The 16,126-nt window shown below is 50.6% G+C and overlaps 1 protein-coding gene across 1 annotated transcript in view; it reads left to right on the top strand.

The window, feature by feature from the left end:
* The window catches only part of Mindy4 (MINDY lysine 48 deubiquitinase 4), a 103,943-nt gene that overhangs the window by 64,933 nt on the left and 22,884 nt on the right, over positions 1-16,126 (top strand). Inside the window, exons 12-13 of the mRNA XM_051152325.1 lie at positions 517-582; positions 6,286-6,353. Of these exons, the coding sequence (XP_051008282.1) occupies positions 517-582; positions 6,286-6,353 (134 nt within the window). The remainder of the gene's footprint in view (positions 1-516; positions 583-6,285; positions 6,354-16,126) is intronic.

Genomic DNA, 16,126 nt, shown 5'->3' with positions numbered 1-16,126 from the left:
GCAAGTTAGGGAAAAAGTAGGAAAGATACCTTGAATTATAGAAAATGCAGACACAGTGAAGATACTCAAAACCTGGTACACCTTCCTTGACTATTTTTATTTTAGCCAATTTGTTTCCTATGATCTAGCCATGTGCATATGTGACCCCTGAACCCGCATTCAGGTCCCTGCTTGATTGAATGGTTTTTGGAATTTTTTTTTTTCTGACCTGATTGAGAATAAATAGCTTGTTGGGTTTTGACCTGCCCTGGCCATGGTGACATGGAGAAGTGATTCTTCCCTGACCCTTATATCCCTTGTCCCACCCTCCATAGACAGGGAGCTAGATCCCTGTGTACCAGGGCAGAGTAAGGGGCCACTACAGGAGGACTAACCCAAAGCTCATCCAGCAGTGGCCACAGCCTTGTACTTTTTTTTTTTTTTTTTTTTTTTTTAGTAAAGTCAGGGCGTGACCCAGCATGAGACAAAGCACCTGAGGACGTGTGGCTCATTCACCCTGTGTGTGTTTCTTCACAGCTCACATTGTATAGCTTGACCTGCTCTGAGGACCTGGTGACTTTTCTCCAGCAGAGCATTCATCAGGTATGAGCCGCTGTTTCCTTGGAGGCTTGAGCATTGCTAAGCTTCCTAGTTTCTTTATGCTAGAGGGTGGTGGGTGCATTAGTGCTCTGGCCATCTGCACCCTGGGGTTGGCAAAGATGCCACTCAGAGAGGGCTGCTGTAGGCTGGAGGAGTGTGGATGTAGGTTGGAGACACAGTTTCCATGACATCCTCGCAGGCTGGTAGTGATCACAAGGCCTCGGGAGCTGTAACAACCTGCTGCAGCTGGAAAGCTTGGCTTTCTAGGGCCTTCCCTTTGCTGAAGCAAGCAGCTACTCTGGATCTGAAGTGCCTGGACTCTGAATCAACAGAGAGGGTTCTAGGACAAGCTGGGAGGGAATGAGAATGCAGTTTTCTCGGTGCCACTGGAGGAGACTTTGCTTGACCCAGGACCTCACCAGTGTCCCAGGGAGGTGGCTGAACCATGCAGGGCCCTACAGCACCTGGTTTGCTCAAGGAGGGCTGTACTTCGCTTCTGAGATTAGCTCATAGCTTATGGGCCAGTTGGATGGGGAGAACACAGGGAGGGGTCTTATAATTCCCAGTGGGATAAATTACTGTGTAGGGGGTGCCGAGGAGGCGACCTACATTCCAGGGGCAGAGGCCTCGGCTAACAGAGGTAGTCAGCCTGGCTTTGGTTCTTGGTTTGGATCTGAGTGGCTCTGAGACTTGGGCTCCACGCTGAAGCTCTCTGAACGTCAGTTACCGCGTCTGTCATGCCTGGATAACAGCCAAGCCTGCCCTCACAATTGTGCAGGAGCCTGATATGGGCATGTAAAGAAGGCAGTCCTTTCTGGAATGGCCCTGATCCATGAGGGTCAGGAAGGATTCTGGGGGCTTGAGTGGAGAGCCTAGGGAGGGACAATTGCCAAGAGGCTGGACCCAACCTGAAGTTCCCACACAGATGCCCTTTCTCAGCACTTTGCCCAGAAGGTCCTGAGTGTCTCGGCACTGCCCCAGAAGCATCCTGACCCTGATAGCATCAGATGTTCCCTGGGAAGGAAACAGTCCCACAGCAAGAATAAGTGAAGGCAGGTGTGGTCATGGGACACTGGCCCCGCTGAACCCCTTTAGTCCTAGAACTGCCACCTCTCTTTCTGGGGCAGCTCAGGAGAGTGGGGGCCTGCACAGGGGTATTGGTTAGGGCAGCTTCCTGCTGTTGGGTCTAGGTGGAGGGATTGACATGTAGAGAGAATCTTACAATAGCTGTTTGCCACTTGCCCCATCTCTGGTTCTCTGTTTTTTGTTTTGGTTTGGTTTTTTGTTGTTGTTATTGTTGTTATTGTTTTGTTTTGTTTTTGTTTTTCTGCCACAGTTCTCTACTCTTCTAATAGAAATGAGAGGGCTTGAAACAAGGGCCTAGGCGCCTCCTGGGCACCTGCTGGTTGCATGAGAACTTGACCTTGGTAAAGCCTTGTTTTCTTATCCAGAGATGGAAGCTGTGACAGCTGAGAAGCTTCTAGAGCAATGAAGACTCCTGAGCACTCATGGGTAGACAAGAATGCTTTCCACACCAAGTGCATGTGCTCTGAGTGAGCAGCACCAGGCCTGCCTGTTGAATGGGTGTGTCCGAGGCAGAAACTGTGCTCGAGGGATGCCCATGGAAGGCTGTCTCCTTAGGCAGATGGAGGAGGGAGCTGTCCTAGCCATGGAAGGGAAGTGGTTGAGGACCGGGGAGTGCCCAGTGTGCAGTCAGCGAAAGGCTCTGGGGCCAGGCCACTGTGCCTGTGATGGTGGCCGTTGGTATTTGGTTCTCCATATCTCTGTCTGCAAGTGAGGTCTCATGCCTCAGACTGTGGCCTGGGCCTTCCATGAAGCCTGTGCACCACAAAAACCATGAAGGAGTTCAGGGAGAGGGGCCTGCTGTCAGGTGAGGGCCTCGTCAGTTCCATCTTTAGGCTCTAGGCATGGCTCCTCGCCAGCTGCGGTTCCTCAGGTCCCATCAATACCTGGCCCCCATCCCTCTGGAAGCAGCATTTCCCCCCCACAACTTAATTGATATTTTTGCTGGAAGTAGTTGAGCTGCCTCAGCACTGAGCACACCAAATCCATTTTTCATGGGCCGTGCCTAAGAGAGGCTCCTTGTGCCAGGCTTGCAAATGCACGCCACCGCTGCCCAAAGTAAACAGCTTCATGTTTTCATTGCTGCTCGCCACTCAAGAGGTGTCTGTGGCCCCAAGCCAGTGTGGGAGGCTCTGTCCAACCGTCCATTGGGATACCTTGGTGGGTTCATGTCTTTCCAGGGCCTGAGCTGTGCTGGCAGAAGGTTCTTCTTCCTAAGCGGCACCAGACACTGTTCCCACCCCACCCCCCAACCCCCACCCCCACCATAGTTTCCAGCCCAGGTTGCCTTTCATACCATCAGGGTGCCCCGAGGCCTCCCATGTCTTGGCAGCTTGAATTTGATGAGATAATTTTGATAAATATTTTTAAAAACAAGAAGGAATATTGATGCCATTCAGTTGTGTTCTGAGGAGGGTAAAAAAAGGCCAATTTGGGTTGGGTTTTCTACTCTGGTCGGGGGGGGGTGGGGGGCAAAGGAAGGACTAGGACCATGCCACGCCACGTTGTAACAGCTCCCCACTGGGCATGGTGAGTTCAGCTATACCACAGCCCTGCAGGGTGCAAGCCTCCACAGGCTTTGGCCTGGGAGACGGATCCTAAAGCTGAGGCTATCCCTAGACAAACAGTAAGGCCAGAGCAGAAGGGAAGACCGAGGTAGAGCTCGGTGACTTCCCTAAGGCAACTACAGGGTTGTATCAAAGCTACACAGAGAATCTCCCATCCAAGTCCTCCCCAGCCGAGTGGGGACAGCAGCATTACTCTGCAGCGGCCACTTCCACAGGAATTGTCTTTGAGAGCATGCACCATAAAGAACCCAAGAAGTATGCAAGGCCTTAGTTGTCTGTGTTTCTCATCGTAGAAGCCACAGCACCAAGTGTTTGGTTTGAGGTGACAGGATATAGATGAGGCTGAGTGCTGTCCGTTCATTTGATTTGTTGCCATTGTAAGAGTGGAGCCTGCTTGTAGAATGAGTGGCATTGTCAGGGCCCTCAGGCCTTCAGCCTCTGGGCGAGCCTTTGCAATCACTTTCCTTGCCCAGAACAGTGGTCACATCTCTTCTTGCTGCTTCTCCACACTCAGCTTTGTGTGAGGCCTTCCCATGTGTTTTCAGAGGAGCCTGCCACCCTGCTCTGGCTGGACCGGTCTCTACACTTTTCAAGGTTTTTTTTTTTCTTTCCAAGTTACCCCTATCCAGGAGACACATGCCCTTCTGCTTCTCAGATGAGCCTCTTGTATTGTTTCTTTTTCAAACAGGGTCTCCCTATATAGCCCAGGTTGGCCTCGCACTCATTTATATCCCTAATCCAAGCTAACCAGGCCAGCACGATGGGCCTGAGCCTGTGGTCCTCTCAAGCTGGCAGCTGAGGTCACAGAGGTACACAACTGTGCCTAGAGGGGACGAGCTCTTGGTACAGGGACTCCACTCATTATTATGTTTTTATGATCAGTTAGCTGACTATTTGAATTACAGGGTGAAAACAAAAACTGTATTTTGAAGGAAAGATAATTTCATTAGGATTTTGAGCTGTAATAGTTTCCGAACTAGAATACTATATTTGAGTCTGAGTTTCTTGGTGGCCAAGGAAAAAATAAAAATGTACTCAGTTACATCATTCTTGTCGAAATAGCCCTTTCTCCTTTTAGCTTTAAGTCCAAAACTTATTGTTGTCATACAAGGAATCCTTGCTGTTATAACTGCACTTTCAAACACAATTCATCATTCTCAAAATGCGAAGAGCAAAAACTTCATACTGGTTTGGGGCTGGGAGGTGTTGATTCTTCATTTCAGTAGACTACTGTCTTAGGTTTCTATTCCTTTGATAAAAATACCATGACCAGCCTGGCATAGTGGCACACATCTTTAATCCCAGCACTTGGGAGGCAGAGGCAGGCAGATCTCTGTGAGTTCGAGGCCAGCCTGGTCTACAAAGCAAGTCCAGGATAGCCAGGGCCCACCATGACCAACAACAATTTGGGGAGGAAAGGGTATATTTCAGATAACAACTCTCAGGCCATAGTCTTTCACTGGGGGAGTCATGGTAGGAACTGAAGACGGAGCCTGGAGCAGGAACTGCAGCAGAGACCATAGAAGAAGGATGCTTACCGGCTTCCTCCTCATGGCTTGCTCATCCTGCGTTTTATCTTCTTTTATTTTATTTAAATTTTTGAGTTTTTACTTTTTTCCCTCTCTTATTGAGAATAGATTATTTTTTCCTCACATAACATTTCCTGATTACAATTTTCCCTCCCTCTAATCCTCCAAGATCCTCTCCACTTTGCCTCCCATCTGGATCTGTTAATTTTCTGTCACTCATAGAAAGAACAGGTTTCTAAGAGATAATAATAAAATATATTAACAATCATCAGTTAAGAAAATGCCCTATAGATTTACCTACAGGCAGTCTGGTGGAGGCATTTTCTTACTGGATGACTCTAGTTTGTGTCAAGTTGCTAAAAATCAAACAAAAACAGTAATAAAAACAACAAACAGAATTAACCAGCACAACTGTGGTAACCGGTATAATGGAGCAAGAGCTAGAAGTATACCACAGTGTACCAGAGCTACCATGGTTGCCAGCCTGCCCTGCTCTAAACTGTAGTGTTCCATAGCTGTTGTGAGTGCCAGCAGGCCTGCTCTAAACCATAGTGTGCCATAGGTGCTGTGGGTGCCAGCAGGCCCCGCTCTAAACTGTAATGTGTCATAGCTGCTGTGGGTACCAGCGGGCCCTGCTCTAAACCATAGTGTGCCATCACTGCTGTGGGTGCTAGCAGGCCCTGCTCTAAACCATAGTGTGCCATCACTGCTGTGGGTGCCAGCCGGCCTGCTCTAAGTGCTTTACAACTTGCTGTAAGCAGAGACCCCTATTTTGCCTGTATTTTGCAGTGAAAAAAAGTGGACAGGAACCAGGAAGTTCAGAAACACCTCTATAGTCATGTGGCTGCTCAGATCAGCAGAGTCAGGCAGCCAGCGGGAAGATGCAAAATAGACCAGATGCAACATCAGCAACATTTTAGCATCAGACAAATCAAACCCAAGATAACCAGATAATCAAAGTTGCATAATTAAAAACCCCTTTAAAATAATCAATTTGTAACAAAGATGGGCAACCCCCAGCCTCCAGTGGATCCCAGCCCTGTTCTCCATCTGTTGACTACTTGCTGACTGCACAGTTCAGTTCTTCTGTAAAAGGAGGTGTGTCAGGTAGAGCCCCCTTAGGCCCCCACTATGTACTCAGGAGCAAGGCGGCCTCATTCTCTGACCATGGGCAATAACAACAGAGCTCAGCTCTCTTCTGTCAGAGTCAGAGGTGACAGTGGTCCCAGAATGGTATGTGGTACCACACTGCTTGCTTCTGGGCTTTGTTGCCCCTGGGGTCATACATGGGCTCCATGATGGCATTTGTGTCACCCAGGTTTTGTGGCTCAGTTCTGTGCTCCTGTGTCTGTTAGAAGGCCTGATCAGGAAGACTTAAACAGCATGTGCTCTCTGTGGTTACCCACCAGCCTCTGGGCTGGAAGCCATGAAGCCAGGTCCTGGCAGGCGGTGTTCTGGGTATGGCTGCACAGGTGGCTTGAGGGTGGAGATGCGTGTTTGACAGGTCCTCTTTCCTCTTCCCTCAGTTCGAAGCCGGACCCTACGGTTGCATCCTGCTCACCTTGTCTGCCATCCTGTCCAGGTCCCCGGAGCTGTGAGTATCTGCTCTCATCCCAGGGTAGGGGCTGTCTGTCTTGTTCCCTGGACAGCACTTGATGAAGCTACAAGGAGGGAAAGCTGGCTGGCGTGGGGGAAGAGTGCTCACAGTGTATATACACATCTTCCTGGGTTGCCTTCTCTGTGGCCTTCCCCTATGTGCAGGGGTGACCCCCTCCCTCCCTCCCTCAAAGAACTTGTATGAAGCTGCTGTACTTACTTGCAGCCTTGAGCACTCAGTGAGATCCTCCTGATATGTGTGCAGGGGGTGGATAATGGGGACAGAGACCTGGGCATGGCCATTAGGGAGCCCAGCAGATTAATAGCACATGAATTTTCTGTGAAGCACAATTGATCGATTCACCATTCCTTCCAAGCACAGATGGGTCTAGGGTATAGAGCTCATGGGAGGGAGTATGCTTAGGGGTACTTGGTAAGGGAGATTTGAGAAATCGCACTTAGCAGGTTTGGGGAAAGGCCTGAGCCTGGCTTGCCCTGGCAGAAAGAGCATTTGTTCCTTTGTCGATGTCAGCTGGGCTGGTGGCCTAGTGCTGTCTCCCTGGCTCTGCTGTAGGTGGGAGGAGGCATAGGGCTTTGCAGCCTCGTGCACTGGCCCTCCTGCTGCTTGCCGATGCTGACCTTATTAAACCGGGGTGTGCACAGCACTTTCTAATGGCGTTTTACTTCTAATCCTGCCATAATGATATGATTCATTCCTGGTATGGGCTCACGTGCATGGAGACCATAAGCCTTTCTAACTTCTCCCAGGCTGGCCTTGCTAATCCCTGGACGGTGGGAGGGCTGGATGGGGGGTGGGGAGCTTTGAGCCTCACTGAAGGGGAGCTGTGCTCTTGAGGACTAAGTAGTTCTAATTTCAGCTTCCCCATCTGTGCAAGAGCTTCTGGCCCAGGGTTCAGGTTATCTTGCCTAAGGGTGTGCTGACTTTTGCACTCTTTGGAGCAGCCTATAGTGAGTGGGCACCCTGGCCACATGCAAACTCCTGCCTGTAGCCTTGTCCTTCCAGAAGGGACTCAGGGCACCACGTCTAAGTGATCTTCTCATTGGACATAGCTTGAGAGTTATTGCCACCTCTTAGTGACCCATCTGACTTGGAGTGGATGGGGCAGTCCCCATCCTGCCTGGGTCATTTGTGAGCATTCATTAGGGTGGAGATAGCAGTTATAGTCCTGGCAACACGTGGATGTTCATCTGCATAAACACATGCACGTGTACACACACACACACACACACACACACACACACACACACACACACGTGCACACACACATATGGGCACAAAAACACATAGACATGGACTTAGGCACACACAGGTATCAAACACGTATGTAGCATGGACACAGAGGCACAGTCCACCTCACTCCAGGGCCTCTGGGTAGCTTTCTTGAGCCCTGTAGGCAAGTGTCTTGAGACTCCTAAGGCAGGATAGTCTAGGGCAGGCCTCTTTCTTCCCCAGGAGCTGACCAGAGACCTGCTCTGGATTGGGTTTGCCTTACGCCAGTGGTCTCTCTTCACCTTTCCGTAGAGGCCAGAGTAGAGAACAGCCTCATGTATAGCGATAACAGTGGTGACCAGCATCGTATACAGCTTCAGTGTGCCCAACCCTTTGCCTTGACAGTCACACTGGAGCACATGGCGATGTCTACCCTGCCACGCTGGGTGGGTCGTTGTGGTCACTGTGGCTTTAGGAGGTGAACGGTTTGCCTAGGCTCCACGTCAAGGCAAGCTGGCAGCCAGCTACCCAGCAGCCTGGCCCCACCCAGCATTTTTGCTTTGCTGCATACAAAGGTGAATTTGGGTGATAGACAGACTTGGGGTCAGGCCTGGTTGATTGCTCCTCTGTGCTGCACTTTCTTCCCCTAAGACCTGGAGAGTTGGAGGCCACTCATCCCTCATGGTTTGCCCCATCATTCCTCCACAGGAAGCCCCTGGATCACAGGTAGGGCAAGGTCACATCTGCTTCCATGATCCTACCTTGGGCAACTCTCTGGAAACAGGACATATGGGCTGTGCTTCTGCTGCATGCTAGCCTCCAGCAATCCTTTTCCCTCCCTCCTTTAGTCTTGTCTTAATGCCCGTGAGGCCTCAGTATATATAACCTCAGGATGTCCTGGTGTTCAAAATGCTCGTCCTTGCCATGCACTTCCTGCCCAAACCTAAGCACCATGGAGCCGGAGATAGGCCCAGTGGGAGAGCCACTCCATGGCCCGGGATGTCCAGCGGGAAGTGAACTTGAGGTAATAGCAATTACTTCTGATCTCTTCAAATATATTGAGAACCAGGGCAGATCTGTGTAGCCAGGGTGGCATCTGCATATACCCTCAGAAGGCTGTTTGAGATGGGAACATCCTAGCAGCACCAGCCTTGTCTGCCACACACAGGAGCTTTCTTCAGAGGAAAGATGGGGCAGCAGTGAGGGCAAGGGCAGCCTGGGCAGTCCCAACGCTGCCCCGATTCTGAGAGTGATGTTGAAATGACCCCAGCCCCCAGCTCCCAGCTTTGTGGGGACAGCTCTGCTGACGACTGGCTCCTGCTGGGCTATTGGACTGGGAAAACCAACTTCCCTTCTACCGCCTTGGGGGGGTCGGCAACCCTCAAAGGCCTTTCTTCATAGACATCTGGACACAGAGGTACAGATGTCTCCCTGCTCAGGCAGCTGTTGGCCTGTTGGTGAAACACTCAGTGCAAACCCTTAACAGCTTTATTGTAGATCAGGGGCATTTGTATCCACCTCCTCTCAGCAGCCCACAGCTCTGGCTGGCCAGTGTCTTCAGGGGCTAGGATAGTGTCTTTTAAACTCTCATTGAAATGAAACTAAATCCAATTTTATTTTTTTAAAAAAACTACCCTACTTCAACAAAAGAAAACAAAAAGGAAGGAAAAAAGCCATTTCAAAGCTCACAGTGTAAAGCAGAAGCAATCAGGTGACTGGTGAGTGTGGAAGTGATAGGGAGGACAAGTCCCCTGCCTACCCCTCTTCAGTGGCTGGCATGGCTCTTCCTTGGAGAGGTCCCAGCTCTGCTTTAAATAAAACGTAACCAGCAGATGATGGCCAAGGGCCTTCCTGTTCTGGGTTCTGCGTCAGCTTTGGAGAATCCTTTGATGCTGTTTCTGGTCTGTTACCACTTTGGGTGGAGTTGGAAACAGGTTGCAGGAGCCTAGAGTGTCTATTACCAAATGCTGCATAGCCATGAGAGGGCTGGGCTGGGGAGGCCTCCCTAGTTCATTCCATGTGCATGTGTGTGCGTGTATGTATGTGTGTATGTGTGTGCGCATGTGTGTGCATGTCCATGTGTGTGTGTGTGCATGTGCATATGTGTGTGCACATGTGTGTGCGTGTGTGTGCATGTCCATGTGTGTGTGCATGTGTGTATGTGTGTGTGCCTATGTGTGTGTGTACGTGTGTGCATGTGTGTGCTTGTGTGTGCATGTGCGTGTGTGTGTGTGTGTGTTGTGTGGGTATTGAGGTGGATGTTGCTGTTCTGAGACTGTGCATAGGATAACATCGACATGTGTGATGTGAATGTGTGACAGAAGGGGCACACACTCTCCAATTCCTGGCAGGGTTCTCTCCAGCCCAGAGGCTGCCCTTGTATCACCCAGAAGTCATTTTCAGGTAGAGTAGAACTAATGTGGATGCTGTGGGCAGATGCAAACCCAGCATACCCACCCAGCTGCTCCTATGAGCAGGCAGAAGCAGGCCTTTGAGCTTTGCTTCCCCCAGTGAGGAGGAAGGGGCTTGTGTAGGCTGCATATCTTAAGATGTGCAGTTTCTTACAGTAACACCCATGTTACATTTCACGCTTGCCTGGCTTCTACACACTGAGCCTGTGGCTAGAGATTTCCCCAGGGAACTCTTGCAACCCCCCAGGGTTGCTCAGAGAACTACAGCCAGGCACTCTCCAAATCAGGCATGGGTGACCCAGGGCTGGAGGTGGGGAGGGGAGAAGGGTGCAGTGGGAAGCACAGCCTGGCTCACAGTGGGGCAATGCCTGTCAGTGGCAAGAGGTCATGCCAGCAGCCGGAAAAAGAATTTTTTTTTTTTTAATACAGTGGACCATCAGTATTTATAACCGCAGTGCCTTTGGCAGATGACAGGTAATCATGAAAGTCCAAAAACACAATGTTGGGCAGCACAATGTTGGCCCAGGCATGGAGGCTCAGGGCCCAGCCACACTGCATCCCACCATGTGACTCTTGCCCTCAAAACTCTTGAGATTAGAAACAACAATGGCAGCAGGACAGTCCCTTTCCTTGAGAAAATAGCCCTGAAATGAAAGTCAGCTACAAATGCTGGCTAGAAGAAAGTGACAGAAGGTCAGTCCAGCCAGCAGAAGCCAAAGCTTAACTCGTTCATGTAAAAGCCTGGCTGGAAGAGAAAGACATCTGGGAGTAAATGCTGACTTTGGGCTTTGGGTCTGTCCTCTGCATCCCATCCCTGACTTATATCCCAGCTGTGTTGTCAAGAAGAACCAGACTCCCATGCCTGACATCATTGTGCCCAGCCCTGGGTGTTCCCAGCATAGAGAGTGTGAAACCTGGGGTGCCCCCAGGAAGACAGTTATAAACCAGAGGTTCACTTCACTGGCTAGGGATGGGATGCTTTGGCTCTAGTCAGGGAGTAGAGACACGGGGAACATTGACTAATAGGACAAGAGCCAGCATCAGTTTGGGGATAGCCCCATATGCTCCTCTTAGAAACAGCTAATGGCAAGCACACAATTAGCCCAGTGGCAGACTCCCAGAGTCGGGAACTGGGAGGCCAAAGACATATGCAGTGAACCTAAGGGCTGCGAAGCTCTTGTTGGGAACCTGCTGTCCCTACACATGTGTGGCTCTGATCACAAAGTAGGCGCAGTGCTTGGCGGGCAGCACCCTCCGACTTCCTAAGCTTTCTTAGTTCTGGATAATGAGAAGTCACAGACCAGGAGCCCTAACTCTCGCCAAATCTCTGTTCCAAGAATATTTACATTACCTTTCATAACAGTGGCAAAAGTACAGCTATGAAGAAACAACGAAAATACGTTTATGGTTGGAGGTCACCACAGTGTTCGGAACGGTATTAAAGGGTTGCAGCTTTAGGGAGGTTTGAGAACCATTGCTCTACAGGCTGGTCCACTGCTTGATCTTACAGAGACGTTTTCTCAATTGAGGTTTCCTCCTCTCAGATGACTATAGTTTTTGTCAAGTTGGCATAAATTTATCCAGCAGACTGTGTGGTCTGGAGGCAATTTAGCCAGAAGTTGAGGAAAGATTGAGAGGGCCCTTGCTGCTGCTTTGGGCTTTTGTGATCTTGGAGCAGCCTAAGGAACAGACCATAGGCCCACTTCTCAGGGGTCTTTGAGAAGTGAAGGCTAAGGTAGTGTTACAGCTGACAGTGTCACTTGCCTCATACCGTCCAGCTTAATAGGCTGTACATAGTCTTTCTTTTCTGGGGGATGGGTGACAAGTGCTACTCAGGTGTGCCTCATGACTTAGAAGGAGTGGAAAGCAAGGTTCCAGCTAGGCCCGCACCAGCCCAGGAGCTTGGCGGCTTTCTGTACTTCCAGCTTCAGATGCTAGGCTGCAGAGATGGTAGATTTAGCTGGGGAGTGCCCTCTGGGGCTAGCTGTGGGCTAGCTTTGCCAATGGGCACTGTGTCTGAGGGTGCATGAGAGGGGCCTACTCTCCATGGCCCAAGACACTGTGTGGTTGATAGCTGAATGGAAGGCCCTCCTGACCCTTGGGCCCATGTATATGTTTTAGTTCTCCCTACTTCTCCCATTGAGGATTCGGGTATCCAGATGAAGAGGCCAGGCCTCAGTAGGAGGAGAGGCAGGTGACATAGTCATCCTTCCAGAAGGGCAGCCTGGACCAAGGGTAGGCTGCTTCGTTATCCCCTCCTTGGTCCACCACCTGGGAGCTAGAGATTGGAAGCTGTCCTCCGGGCCTCCTTTGCTCACAGCTTCTCCCATCTCAGTTACTTGCTGCGCATCTGCAGGGGCTTGAGCCCAGTTTTAAGCACCGAGGAACCCAACAGGGCATTGCCTGGTCCTAAAATCCCTTGTTGCTTAGAGGGGCAAAGCAGTCGTCTGAGACCAGCCAAGCCTTGGAGTTGGGAAAGGAGGAGAGGAGAGATGGGGTACTTCTGTCCCCGAGGTAAAGAAGGGCTGGCTCTCTTTATGGAGGAAGGGAAACTTAGCAGGATTAGCAAATAGGGCTTGTCAGATAGAAAAACCAGCGGCTGGGGTGGGGGGGGGGGGCCTGGCTGAGAGGAATAGCACCAGAACCAGGAGAGACTGAGTCATGAGGTACAGGCAGCTTTAGGGGCACTCTGGGCAGTAGTGAGGGCCATGGGTTCCTTGGGTGGTACTCCAGTGAGTGAGTGAGCAGTGAAGGCCATGAATTCCTTAGGGGGTATTCTGAGCCGCGGTGAAAGGCATGGCTTCCTCCTGGACTTCCTTTATCTTCCCCAGGCAGGCCCTTTTTCACTCCACAGAGATTGCTTACTCCGTGCATTCTCTTCCTCTCAGTGCCTGGGGATGGGAAGGACCTAGCCCTCCTGCTAAGGTGCTCTCGCAGTATGCAAGGCCTATCCATGGTCTGGTTTAACAGTACTGTAGGGTAGCTCTTGTTACCCCCAGGGGACCACAACACAAGTGGAAGAAGAGGCCTTACCTCCAAGTATCTGACTATTGTCCCGCTCCTCTGGGCCTCCCTGTAAAAACCATTTCCCCAGATCCTTGGTAGATGTCCTCAGCTACATCCCAACCCTTTGGAGGCCTAGGCTTACCATTGGCCCTTGCCTGTGACATGCATGGTGGAGGTTGCAGGAATCGTGACCTCTCCGTCATTGTTTTCCTGTTTTTAATTATTGTGATTGTAGGAAAAAGGAAGTGACATTTACCACATGCCAGAGGCTTTATATAGTTTATCTCACTCTGTTCTCACAGTAACCCACAATAGGAGGCATCACCATACTCATATGGCCTTTAGGGAAACAGACTGCCCAAAAGGGACAAAGTTTAAATGGATGTGTTTGGCCTCGAACCTAGGCCTCACCGACTCAGAGCCCAGATTCCCTCAGTTGTATGACAGCTGCCCTTCCCACTGCAGAAACTCACTTCCTCGAAGGAGACTGGAGGTGCAGAAGTATAGCCATGGGAAGGTGCCATAGGAGCTCACCAGGGGGACCTGGTTCTACAGAGCCCAAGTACCAGTGGGTAGGGAAAAAAAAAAAGGGGGTGGCTGCTTTCTGTTTATACAAGGCTTTCAACGATCAGAGTCAGAGACCAAACACCCTTGTTCCCATCCCAGAAGTTCCCAGAGACCACGAGCGTTTCCCTGGTCTCTTGTTCCATCACTGAGGACTCAGGCTGTAAGGGAGGCTGAGCTGGCCACCAGCCTGCCTTGTTTAGGTAGCTGGTGTGACTATAAAATGGGGCCATGTTTCTAGGCTACACAAGCCTCTTATTTCCCCTTCTATGTAGAAGTTTCTGTGCCAAACACCATCTTCACATGGGAGGCCTTTGGGTGAAGGGACCAGCTGCCTGGAGCCAGGGTTGGTGGGACTTGGGGAGGGCTTCACGGGTTTGGCCTGCCTGGAGCTGCCTGGCCAGGCTAATGCCTGGCTGTATGTCAGGCCACATTGAGAACACTGGCCCTGCTCACGGTGTGACCACACAACAAAAAACAGTCTTTTCCTGGGACTTCAGCTTCCCCATCAGTGAGAGGCGAGGGTTTTGCCCTCCTGGCCTGCCTCCCAAAGCATTTGAGGGAATGCATTTGGAAGGATTTGCAACTGGGACGTGAAGCCCCTGTCTTGTCAGCTTGTTCCATGGTAGAAGCATTAGCTGTCATGACATGTGTGACAAAGGGCAGAGATCTGGAAATGGCTTCAGGCCCTGAATCCTGCATGATACCCATCACTAGCTTGGACCAGTCCTCCTCCAGCGTTTTCTGTCTGCCAAATACTGAGTCCCGGGGCTCTTGTAGCCCTCAAGTTCTCTATTCCTTGGCACTGCACAGTGGTTCAGGGTCCTTCAGATGGTGAGATGATTTGTGGAGCTTGGTCCTTGCTGGCCTCTCAAGAAGGGCTCTGTGATGCCTCTTGTCACTAGGTGGCCCAGGTACCCACAGGTCAGGTCCCTTGGTCCTGGCCCGTTACTCCGAGATGTTGAGGGGTTGTGAGCAGGGCTTCTGGTGCTGAGTCCTGTAGAAGCTACGTAACTTCTGTAATGTAGGCTTTCACACAGATTTTGTTGAAAGAGATCTTTAAGTCTACACTGGAGGGCCTGTTCTAGTAGCCTAGGCTGGTGCTAACAAGGTCTGGAACTTGGATATAGAGCCTTACTCTTCTTATAAGCCTGTGTGATGGTGGAAGGCAGTGAGGACCCACCCTACAGGCTGAATTTTAATAGGAGCACCCACTTAAAGACCTTCACTTTTCCTAAGTACATGTTCAGGGTTGGTTGGGGCTTCAGTGTGTGTGTGTGTGTGTGTGTGTGTGTGTGTGTTTGTGTTTGTGTTACTATACTGAGGATTGTACTAAGAGCCTCACATTTGCTGGCCAAATGCAAATGTTCTAACAATGAGCTAAACAATCCTTTTTCCATTTTAAATTTTGAAACAGTCTTGCTCTAGCCGGGCTGACCTTGGGCATAGCTTTTCTTTTCTCTCTTTTTAAAAAATTGGCTTGTTTGCCTTTTGAGATGGGATTTCTCTTTGTAGTCCTAGAACTCTCTTTGTAGACCAGGCTGGCCTCCAACTTAGAGAGCTGCCTGCCTCTGCAGGGGTGCTAGTATTTAAAGGTGTGTGCCACCACAGGACTTCCACCCCTCCTCCCTCAGCCCCTGAGTACCTGCAATTATAAGCAGGTTTGTTTCTTCAGGCTGGGTTCAACATATGGATTTGGGGAGACAATTCTGCCTAAGACCATTTTGCTCCAGAGTGGAGATTGGGACCCAGGGAAGAAAGGGTTTGCAATTACTGCACAACAGGCCGGAGCTAGAACTCAGGGCTGGGTTAGGCTTCTATGTAAACCGGTCTCTTGTATAGCCAAAGCAGAGGAGGACGGCCTCTGCCCCAGGACTCCTCACACGTACAACTCCCCAGGGGGAGGACTGACGGTTGCCATTTGCCAAAGTTGTAAATCTTTTAAGCCATAAGCTGCTTCTTGGCGTCTCCCGAGTGCCCTAATGTGAAATACACATGTCCCTCCCTTTTAAGATCCAAGCAACTCCTGAATTTCCCATCGTGTTTGCACCTAAGGATGCAATTACCATTTCCTCCCATTGTCCGTTCCGCTAGTCCCTCTTCTCCCAGCTGACGCAGGCTTTCGAGCCTGCTGGGTGAACACGTGGCCGAGAGCTTATGAAGATCAGACTGCTTCTGAAAGCCACAGGTGGCTGGTGGCCAGCGATGCTTATCAGTGCCCCCAGGACTGCTTTGAGGTTATTTTCTTCTCATCAGAAGACGTTGTATATGCCACAGGGAATATTTCCATCAATTCTTCAGCCTTGGCTAGCACCAACCCAGCACTGTGCTTGCCATGAGTCACCCCTTGCTGGCTCTCTCCCAGGCATGCTGGTCTGCTTCTGGTGGGCGAGCCCTACAGGCCTTCCCAGAGGACCCTGGGCCTTTGTGGTTCTTTACAGGCCTTTGTGATGTTACCCGAAGCCCATCTCCCCAAGCACCACTTTCCTATTTGACCATCAATTAAAAACCACCATCCACCCACCCACCTACCCACCAATACACACACACACAAACACA

The sequence above is a fragment of the Acomys russatus genome, chromosome 10 (genome assembly GCF_903995435.1).
Source record: "Acomys russatus chromosome 10, mAcoRus1.1, whole genome shotgun sequence".
Taxonomy (NCBI): domain Eukaryota; kingdom Metazoa; phylum Chordata; class Mammalia; order Rodentia; family Muridae; genus Acomys; species Acomys russatus.
Note: the sequence above shows the minus strand (reverse complement) of the source record. Positions and strands in the feature narration are given on the sequence as shown.